The 11,017-nt window shown below is 43.2% G+C and overlaps 1 protein-coding gene across 1 annotated transcript; it reads right to left on the bottom strand.

Annotated features, from left to right (window-relative positions):
- Positions 1-1,158: 1,158 nt before the first annotated feature.
- CCNE2 (cyclin E2) lies at positions 1,159-6,459 on the bottom strand. The gene is made up of 12 exons (XM_053468261.1): positions 6,389-6,459; positions 5,815-5,852; positions 5,547-5,631; positions 5,185-5,241; positions 4,647-4,801; positions 4,086-4,221; positions 3,822-3,968; positions 3,610-3,705; positions 3,137-3,271; positions 2,750-2,861; positions 1,945-2,102; positions 1,159-1,843 (listed from the first exon to the last, which is right to left on the bottom strand). The coding sequence occupies exons 2-12, from the start codon at positions 5,826-5,828 to the stop codon at positions 1,730-1,732; spliced, it is 1,209 nt and encodes a 402-aa protein (XP_053324236.1). The 5' UTR covers positions 5,829-5,852; positions 6,389-6,459; the 3' UTR covers positions 1,159-1,729.
- Between the last annotated feature and the right edge of the window lie 4,558 nt (positions 6,460-11,017).

Here is an 11,017-nt window from a genome sequence, read left to right as displayed (position 1 = left end):
TACTTATTTACATTTGTGCACACGGTCCTCTGCGCAGAGGCCAAGTATTTACACGTTTATACAACCTATTTACAAACATACACAACACATTATACTCAACCCTCTTACAATGGATGCCAGTTGGATAAAAAGTCCCAGATTAGAAGTCATTAAAATAAAGCTAGTTGGCCCCTGTGTGTGTGTGTGTGGGGGGGTAAATTGCTATGGCACCTTCAGCAAAGTATAAAAGCTGGTTAAGACATTGTATTTCATTAACCTTTTATTTACCGCAGAGCTTGTCCAATATTTTCCCAAGACTCCAGCTCAAATTACTCAGTTGAAAACCAATACAGCCCCCTCACACATTAACCCTTTGTCACATACACCAGATAGCTGAAGCATGCGTTCATCTGTTCTCATAGGCTTTCCAGAAAGGCATAGTCTAATTTTCTTGAGCCTTTTCTAGAACAGGGAAGCAGCCTCTGAAATCAGACCCTCGAAAATACGTTTCTTGTATTGCAAGATCAACCACAAGAACACAAGAAATTGTCCATCTGGAAAGTCACAAAGAACATTGTGCCCAATGTATTGAGGTGTTTAGTTGTATACTCAATACAATGTATTTTTCCCCATACATTGAAATTGAGGAACAAAATATGTTAACAAGCAGACAGTTTCTACATGAAGTAAACCTTTAAAATAAAAAAAGCATAAACCCATGGTTAAAAATGTCCCTTCCTTATGAGTTAAAATGAACTCCACGTTTGATCACAGATGCAGGAAGAAAGCAGCAGCCAGCATGCGTATGCACGAGACTTCTATAAATACTGTGAGGTAAAGGACAGGTCGCACTACAATATACAAACTCCATGCCTCCTGAACGTAAATAGGTAAGGGACGCTGCCATTACCAAATAAACCTGAAAACGTTCCCCACCAGCAAAGAACCATTTGAAGCGGCACATGCTGAGCATACGGAGCGATGTTTCGTTGGGGGTGATATGAAAACTCTGTACTGACGTCTCAATGTATCTCGAAGGACAAAGCCCATGGGCAAGCTAGGTTGTAAACTCACAGACATGGCCTTTTGCTGTATGTGTTACGTTGTTTTTCCATCCTGATTAATGTAATAATGTTACAATGTATTACCAACAAGGAATGCAACAATGTAAACACACACTTTAGGTTAAAAGGAACTCCATGGGTTTGGTGCCTTTATAATGCAAAGTGAAGCCACAGAGTTTTATATTCTCATCCTAGCATTTCATATGCATGCACCGAGGTAAGACACCATCCAACTTTAAAAGGAAACAGGTTCAGCACTTCCCTTTCATGTAATTCATGTGCATTGCTCCCAATGACTTGTCTGAACAGACCAGGCCTCACCTGATCCCGTTTATCTACCTGCACGGTTTAAAATATATAAAACAAAATCCCCCTCTACTTACAGAAATATAAAAATCCAGACAAAAATTAAAATATGCTCTTAGTAAAATCCATATTGCAAAAATAAAATAACCTTATTAAAATAGGCTGTATGTTTAGCTGGCTTCCTGCATTAGGAGGGAGCTAATGCAATAAATAAGTAAACTAAAGTTAAGAGTGCAAGTCAAGCACTCCTGCGTTAACATCTGGAGAGCGGCGTGTACGGCTTATTCCAGCACTGAAGGGGATTCTCCGTCTCCAGAATACAGATGGTAAAAGCTGCAAGGACCCAGCGAAGACATGTCCAGTCAGAGAAATAGGTCCAACTAAAAAGAAGTCTTCTCTGTACTTTTAGGAGGGGTCAGGATACCACCAATAGACACAGGAGATTGTCCAACAGGCAAAACTGTGGTTGTAGGGGGATTAACTTCAACATCATCCTATAAACAAAAATAAAAGATAAATAAACGGAATTCGAATGAGAGAGTACAAGAGAATAGAATGTGTTCAGGAAAAGCAGTGAATGCTCCAATAGACATACCAGCATGTCGAGGTAGTTTCCATGAGTCTGGATATTGTGCCGATCCTCCGGAAGAATTTTCTTGAAAGTTTTTAATTTTAGAGGAGGGCTCCTCTTTACTACCCTGGCAAAAGGAGTCATCCACTGTACACACTCCGCGATGCTCTCCCATTCCAGCCCTGCACATAAATGAAACAGGCTTGTTATAACCAGAAACGTAATCTATGCTATGCATTAAATAAACTGTGCACCCTACCGACCCTATTCAGGTTGATTAGATAATCTAGTGATAGATCGCTTTGCTTACTATAATGCCATTGGTGTTTATTCAACAAACAAAAACCCCATAAGCCAAGGCGTAAGACCCCCACGGGATTCATCGATTGAAACGGCAGACAATCACACATATGCTAGCAAAGCCTCAGCGGTCACGCGGCCTTCACGTTATCAGCCGTTGCTACGCCTATTTATATGAGAGCTCAGCTCTTGTGTTCCAAGGTACGCTCCCCACTTTCAGTAGAAGCCGCTGGGAAGGAACCAATTTTCTAAATACCAGCACATGGCAATAGTATTGAGGGATCCATTGAGCACATGCCAGGGCAAGGTTCTGCCAAGAGCCATCTTGAGGTCTCAGCTTTAACTCAATGGTAAATAATTGTTAGCATCCTGAAGTGTGTAGCTTTTAAAGCACCAGTATAAAAAGGGGTATTGTGAAACATCAAGTGCTGTCGAGAAGCAACAGGAAAGACAGTTACACAAACGAGGGGTATTTTAAGAGGTGGACGCCTTCTGGAGTTCGGTATCCAAAGAGAACTTCAAATTTTACCTGTTGCTTTGGCGACTACTTCCATAGACGTATAGTGGTATAATGCAGCAGCTGCCAAAACGCGGTACTGGAAGTCCAGGGAAGAAATGTGCAGAACACAGAGATCTAAAAGCTGCGACAGAGGACAGGAGACACTGATTAGCACACAGCACATCCATCACGCAGGCTCCTCATACATTGACTAGTTAAACACTAGCTAACCTCATTTGTGAATATACCAAGTAAGATCAGCAGTGTATAAACAAAATAAGACTATGCCCAAAGGAAGAAAAAAAAAAAGCTAAAATACAGCAGTTATATTTAAGCGTTTATCTTTATGTAGTGTATGGATGGCTTCTCCAGATCCCAGGTCCTAAGTAGCAGGGAGGTAGTTCCCCGTGCACTCACCTGGGCGATCTGGATGAACTGTTCCTGAGAATACTGAGGTAGCAAGAGTTTTGGAGATTCTTTGAGCACTGATACTTGAAGATACAGATTTAGCCAGGCAACTGAAGTCACTGGACACAGCTCCCATTTTAATGCCTAAAAATAAAGTAAATAAAAAACGTAAAGTAATGCACCATAAAAGTTATGAGAGTGCCGAGAGGCTGATTTAATAAATCCTACAGAAGATTGAAGCTTTCAGTTTTTGAAAGCCACGAGTTCACATTAACCAGGATCGCACAAAACGGCAGACTATGGAATAGGTGCAGCCAAGGGCCTTGATACTCTTTGGACAGCTGCTATGGCCGGCCGTGTGGCCTTTGGTCAGCATGCGGCTACAAATCCACTGGGTGCACTTTCCAAGACACCTGTGGTGCAAGCAGCAGCTGTACACATATCTGCGTGGACAGGTGTGAGATCTGTAAACCAGTACATACCTTGAGTATGATGAGTTCCATTTGAAGAATATCATCCTCACAGCATGCACCATCTGTCACATAGGCAAATTCATGGATTTTAGGGGGATAGATTTCCTAAAGAAGGGGGAAATATTTTTGTTAGACATTGTCACACTATGTCGGTATGATATAGCATGCTCCGGCGAAACATCCTCCATAGCAGCACTTGCATAACTAAACTGAAAACTCACCTCTAGTTTGGAAGCAATGAACAGGGTGGTGACTCCTATGAGCTGAAGCATGCTTTTATTCACGTGGTTCTGTGTTAACATAAACCTGTCAAAGAAGTCCTGGGCTAGGTAGAACGTTTCTCTGTGCAGAGAGTAGACCTCAGACACCTGAGTAGGAAGACAGTTACAACAGGTTATTATAACGTTACTGAGTGCACTCAAACATCTAATACAGAGAAACCCCCCCACAGGCTTGCTGTAGATGAGCAGGGATAGTAAACGTACCTCTATGAGCCAGTCCATTAAGATCGACCGCATGTCTGTGTTCAGCGTCGGGTGGTTTTGTAGCACTTGACTGGAATGAGTGTATCGTGCTTCTTTGCCCAACATTTTTGCCCACACATCTTTAGGTATGCCCCAGCTAGATGAAGGAAAAAATACATATAACATTTAAAGAAGACTATATGAAGACCAGGAAACCCATTTCATCTAAACCAAAGACACATTTTTCAACATGACATACTATGGCCGCTTGCCACAAAACTCACAAATAGGTTCTGCGGATAGTTTGCCAAAGAGCAATTCATTAAAGTACAGAGCTCCAACAAGTCTTATCATGAAGAGTCGTAACTTAAGGCTTCTATAGAGACCACATCTGCGTGGTTTATGGCGCAGAGAACTAACCTGGAGATCAGTATTTTATCTGAATTTATAAATGCCTAATTGAAAGCAACACTGCATACATGTTTCCCAAGGAACAAAAATGCTTTTATGACAGGTGTGATTACAGATAAAAGTTATGCGGCGTTACTAGAATTAAAGTTTGCTATGCTGTGTGTAAAGTACCTTAGCTCTGGCAGAGGACACGAGCTGATGAAGAGATTCTTGAATCTGTATCTTGCAAATTTTGAGACGTCCGGTGAGACCGCGGTTTCTTTTTGTGGGGTTTCTATGAGAATACATGGCGTTGCAGTTCCTGAAGTTATCTGTGACCAGCAGCCCTATTCATAAAGAAAAATGCCACATGAGAAATTGTCTACAATTGAGAAACTGGTTACAAAAAGACAAGTACCTCCAAGCATTAAAATACTTTTTATATCAGGCAGATTGAGCAAGATTTTGAATAGAGGGACGCTTAATGCTCCTGGCTGCGTGCTTTAATAAATCCAACACTGGAATAAAGAAATGCCTTCCACTATACTCTCCCACAAGTTTCTGAAGGTGAATGGCTAGGGGTCTGGGATATAATATATAATAGTCACTGGCAACAGACCCAACAACGAAGGGCAAGTCACTCAGCCACTTGCCAAGAGATAAGCTCTGCTTCCCCCCCTGGATCTTCCATCTGAACTGACCGAAGGGGTGGGGGACACAAAGCATTTACCTGGATTTCGTATTTGTGCCTTTTGGTGTCCTGTTGATGTTCAATAGTTTCAAGTTCCTGAAACAAAAAAAACGAACAAGAGAATTATCTACCACAGAAATACAAGAATTACATGAAAATTAAAATAAAACACACACACACACGTCAATGTAAGGGACATGCTGAACCTATTGTAGAAATATCACTAGAAGCACATCCAGAAGAATCAGACACACTTGTCCAAGGTTTTGGCTACTCTTATTTATATTAATTATTATTAATTGCATAATCGTTGCAAAGCACAGGGAGTTTAGAATACACCCTGTTGTGTTTGTTATCTATTTACACTCAATGCTACAAAAGTATACAAATCTCCAGCTCACCTCAACTTTCCGTTTCTTTGTTGCAACTGCAGATGGACATTCATTTTCACAGTGTGATTCGCAATGCTTTGCTTGGATGCGGCCGCTGCATGGCAAAAAACAAAATTAAATTTACAGGCCATTATTATCAAGAGGCAAGATTAACAAATTAAGAGAGTCTGATAATTTTATTTTTCCCGGATAACACCCCCCCCCCTACATATTATGGCGGGTAACATTGAATACAAAATGGCAGAAGCAGGGAAATAGAAAGCGTAAATTAATTTACCTTCTTCTGGACATTCTTCAGCGTAAAAAAATGAATTTCTGAAAACACAGACGGGTAATAATTAGTGACACGGCAAACAAAACATGCGTTTAAGGGATTTTTAAACTGGACTAGAAGGGCCTAAACCGGCTTGTTTACCAGATGGCCAGAAAAACACTTAAAATCCTCCTGGTTTAGTAAACACAGGCCTGGGCTGATCACATATGTGAAAGCAATGAAGTATATTACAGATCTTTCAGAATACACCTTTACAAACAGCCTATAGAGGTGAAGGACATGAGCCGGGGCTCCCTAGTGTACAGTCGGGGTACTGCAGCCCGGCCACCTCTGCCTGCAGCATGGGACAGAAAAATATGCTAAATAATCACATTTCTAAAATCCCCCCAAAATAACAGCAAAATCCGCATAAATATACTGAAAAACAAGAGGGGCTGTGCTGTAAGAGGGGGACCCCCTGGAAAGCGATCACCTGCCCTCCCGCCATTCCCCGGCAGCCCGAAAAGGGGAGATGGGGTGCACATACTCCAGGATTGGGGAGATCGGCTGAGGGTCTCTTGCCCCTGGGTGTACATACCCTATGATCCCGAGCTCAGCAGCCGGGGGCAGATGTGTGTGTGTTGGAGTGAGGCAGTTCCGCGCCAATTTAGTGAAAGCGGGCTGCACAGCGCCCAAACCGGCCAGCCTTCCCTCCACAGCCTTGGGAGGGGGCAGGAGTGGGGGTGGCTTGCCTGCACCCAAAATTGCCTATTCCAGCCGGACCCCAGGGGCGATCGGGGCTGCCCAGCACATTGTTCTAGGGGGGCTAACCTCATCTCTGGGGTTTGCTAAAGGGAGGAGCGAAATTCGTCATTCGGACTCTACAAAAATGAAACAAACGATCTCCCTCCAAAACACACACTTCGGGGGTGCCGACTGTCCATAACCGGCCCGCGTACATTATAAGGGGGGCCCAAAATTACCAGCCACATCAGGGGATCAAACAGCTCCCCACGAAAGTTTAACTCTCTCCTTGCCAAACAGTTTAAATAATTATTTTCTGTGTACTGCTGTGATGACGTTTACATGAATGAAATATATTCACAATCGAAGTCGCAATATTAATCCAAGGGTACCTCAAAAAAAAAAACCATCCCCCATAACTCGCATGGTTTAATACATACACACATATATATATATATATATATATACACACACACATGTGGATAAAGTTACCCCCTCCTTTTAAATTACTTTCATAGTACTTTAACTGTATTAAACAAGCACTAGTGTGAATGGATGGATTCGTAGAGCCATTAGAAAGTTAGATACAAGTATATTTTTACACATATCTCTAAGACAATAAGGCCACCCGCTCTCAGCAATGCTGAGTGTACTCACCAGAGAGGAACACTTTCTGCAGATGCACCAAGCGGGTCTCAGCTGATCAGCTGGCGCCAAGCCTCTTTATACGGGACAGGAGGAGAGGAGAGCGCATGCGCAGTGGCACACATTGCGGGCTCCCCCACTCCAGGGCAAAGCAGGGGGGAGGGGGTATGACATGGTCTCACCTAGAGCCACATTACCATGGGAAGGTGACGAAAGGAAATGGAAGGGCCAGGAAAGAGTTTACTGGGGGATGGGAACAACAGACCGTCATAAAATAAAATGGGGAGCCCCGTTTTTATAATAAATATGGCTGCTCCCTGAATCATGAGCCGCAGCCACAGGGGACAGGCAGGATTTGCAGACAACATATGGTGGGGGGAAAGAGCTGGCAAATTAATATGGCTACTAAGAAAAGCGCGACGTAATCATACCTAATAAGTGGAGTAAAACTTTATGCAAGGGGTGATACACCCCGAGTAATGAAGTTAATAAACTCCAACATAAATTCTAAGCATGTGTAACATGAGCACATATAGAACTGCCCTCATACAACCACGTATTTACACACTTTGTGTTATATATATATATATATTATATACATATGCCCCACATGTTCCCTGAGCTCAAAAGAACAGGCCAACATATGTTACAAGGCCCACTCACCCCCACAGGCCACATTTTAACATTTAACCGGGATTACCTCAGCTGAGAGTTAGGCCTCATGCTCAGGAGTGTTTACAGCCGACTCCCGGGTTATCTAACCCACTGGAAAGTCTGCAAGCTCGGGGGAGCTCATAGTACTTTGCCGGGTTCCAAAGCTAGATTGCAAGTTTATCTACAGACACTGCAATACACCCGAGGTTTGGGGGATAAATGTAATGCACTGCGCCATACATATTAGGGTTTCCTGAGGCCTGGTCATATAGAATATATACACCTTCATGTTAATGGGTTAAACATTTCTTGTGGAGAACTCCCATCACCTCCAGGCATCAAATGTTATTATGCAATACGGCTTCAACCCAAGATTCCCTCACAAGTAACGCATTTGAGGCCAAACCTAGTAAGTATCTGATGGCGGCAATCCCTGAATACCAATTAACCATTCGAATGCCACAGGGGTGTGAAACGTAACGGCGTTTCCCCGTGGCGGTGAAATAGCTAACGCGAGAAAAGGTAGTTATGGTTAAACTTCCCCCGCCGTAGGCCCCGAGGATCCCCCCCGCACTCCCGGCTTCTCTGCATCCAAAGGTCGCTACAGTGCACCGTCCCGTGGTTTGAAACAATGCAGAGACAGATAAATGCGCATTTCCCGCATTGTGGGTGAATGCAAACCCAGGGAAGCCGAGCCATCCGTGCACCAAACAGCACGATTAACACGGCGATTTATTGTCTTTGTGATTATAACGCGCCCGCGGCTTTTTTCCCCCTCACGGGATTGTGAACCCGCTCTTTTTGCATTGCAGATCGCTGCTTTGAATTTCCCGCTAAACCGCGGCAGCTGTGAATACTAGCCGCGCCCCCGCCCCTGCCCCTTTGCTCGGGCGGGGCTTACGTCAAGCGTCAACCAATAGCGAAGCAGAGAATGAGAACAACGTGGCCGGCTGCAGAATGTAAACACGATGCGGTGTACTCAGCAGGAGGAACACGTGGGACAGCCGCAGGAGGAAGTGTCGGTCAGCTGGAGCGAACGGAGCCGCCTGACTGGCTGCTTAGAGCTGGATCCTTTATACCTTTGCTTCCTTATACAGATACTGTATATGGCAAAAGTAATATATATATTTGTGTGTATATAGGTATTCGTGTGTCTGTGTATGTATATGTATATATCTATATATTCCAAAGGGATCAGCTGCTTAGAGCTGGATCATTAAAACCTTTGCTTCCTTATACATATACTGTATATAGCATAAATAATATATGTGTATATATATATATATATATATATATATATATATATATATATATATATATATATATATTGGAAAAAGGGTGCTTTCCATGGTAACTATCCATAGACTGTGTATATTACTTTGCCTTGTTACCTAGCACCAGGCTATAACAGAATTGGTTTGGAGTGCAATAGCATATTATTGTTTTTGTATATATCTGTGTGTGTGTATAGATATACGTGTGTCTGTATATATCTATAAAGAGACCGCACAGCTATCATACGTATTAACGTGTCTCTGTAAGTTGCACTGTCTTTGTGCATGTGTGACCATGATGTTGCGCTTTTTGATTAAATGTATTTCATTGAAGACAAACAATATACGTTGATGGATTGTACTGAATGCCGGTCGAGGTGTATTTAACTTGGCCTCCCCCTCCAGGCCCGCCATCCTCGCTGCATTGCTATGCTGTACAGCATTCTTAAATCGGTCTGTGGAGGCTGTGCTGGCGTGGCACAGGCGCCATAGTGTAAGTGGGCTTGATTTGTGGAATAAGTAGGCCAAGTTTTTAGATCTGTCCTTCCTGCATTTTTTGGCCAGGGACGCAATGGATGAGAGAGTGACCCCAGGAGAAGGCAGGGGAATCCGCTATTCACTTTCTTGGAGAAAGGAATGGATTCCACGTGTAAGAACTCATGTTCTTAATCAGAGACCACACACCATGAGTTTAACAAAGGAGACCTAGTGAGTGCAAGTTTATTGTGTCTCATACATCTTTAACAACACGACTTTCTGGAGCGAGGCGTGATCTAAATGCTGCCGCTTGAATTTACGTATGCAGCTACTTTTCATTTAAAAGGCTTGTGTGACATAAGAAAAGCCAAGTATCAGCTTCTGTGTTACTCCGTAGCATTAACATCAGCAAACAGAATAGACTGACTGCTCCCTTTGTTTTGAAAATGGCTAATGCAACTTGCTTCAAATTCACTCTGCTTCATTGACAAACATTGATTTCATTGTAGAAACACATATTCAACCATTCAACGTGCGAATATTGTACAAACCACCGCAAATTTACTAACCACGGGTAATCGCACACCTTAATTAATCAAAACATTACATTTTTTTTTGTTCTAACCAATATGGAAATGTTATGGGTCACATAAAAATTAAGTGTTCCCAGCAAAAAAATAAATATGAAAGAGGCAGAGTAAAGAATTAAGAAACTATTTAATAGGAGATTGACGAAGAACACGTCCATGGGAGAGGAGATATTAATATATAAATTGCTATACTTATTCTAGCTGTTTGAAAAGAAAAATGGAATGGAAAGTAGCCCTGGAAATATTTGGTGAGGAAAATCAAGTTCTTCCACACCAAACTCATCCAATCGTGTCTTTATGGAGCTTGATTTGTGTGCTGGGGCACAGTCATGCTGGAATAGAAAAGGGTCTTCTTCAAACTGTTTCCTGGAAACCAGGGCCCGACTGGCCTAATGGGAAAGAGGTTGCCTGGTGGGCCTGCTGAGCAGCACTGGGGCCACGTTGATGTCTATGTGGCTCAATGGCTGCTTAACACGGGCCCACAGCTTACCGCTGTGGTGCTCACACTGTATGACGAAACTCTCTTTTACTTTCCCTGCTTTCCCTGTGCGAGAAAAGAGGGGAAGCAGTAAGATGCAGGCCCAGGTTCGATGGCAATTGGGCCGCATAGACTTCAGCGCGGCACCAGTGTTGTTTGGCCAGCCCCCAGACCAGAGAAACCTGCAGGTGAGGTAAGGGGGTGGGTAAATGAGTGAATGAATGTCTAAGTGTTCGGGGGCAGAGACGGCACAGGCAGACTGTTTGAGGGAAAGAGGTTGCACAGGCAGTCCCATTCAGTAAGTGTGAGTGCTGTAGTGCTTCGTGGATAAGCTGTTACCCCTAGACACTTACACTTCACAATAC

Source organism: Spea bombifrons, chromosome 5 (assembly GCF_027358695.1).
Source record: "Spea bombifrons isolate aSpeBom1 chromosome 5, aSpeBom1.2.pri, whole genome shotgun sequence".
Lineage (NCBI taxonomy): Eukaryota > Metazoa > Chordata > Amphibia > Anura > Pelobatidae > Spea > Spea bombifrons.
This window is presented reverse-complemented; position numbering and strand designations above follow the sequence as displayed.

Bases quoted from the DNA above. Each gene is read 5' to 3' on its own strand.
- CCNE2 (XM_053468261.1), bottom strand. The intron at 3,272-3,609 runs GTATGTACTGGT...CTTTATTTTTAG, and splicing joins TGGAACTCATCATACTCAAG to GCATTAAAATGGGAGCTGTG. The intron at 2,862-3,136 runs GTGAGTGCACGG...CCTCTGTCGCAG, and splicing joins AGTTCATCCAGATCGCCCAG to CTTTTAGATCTCTGTGTTCT.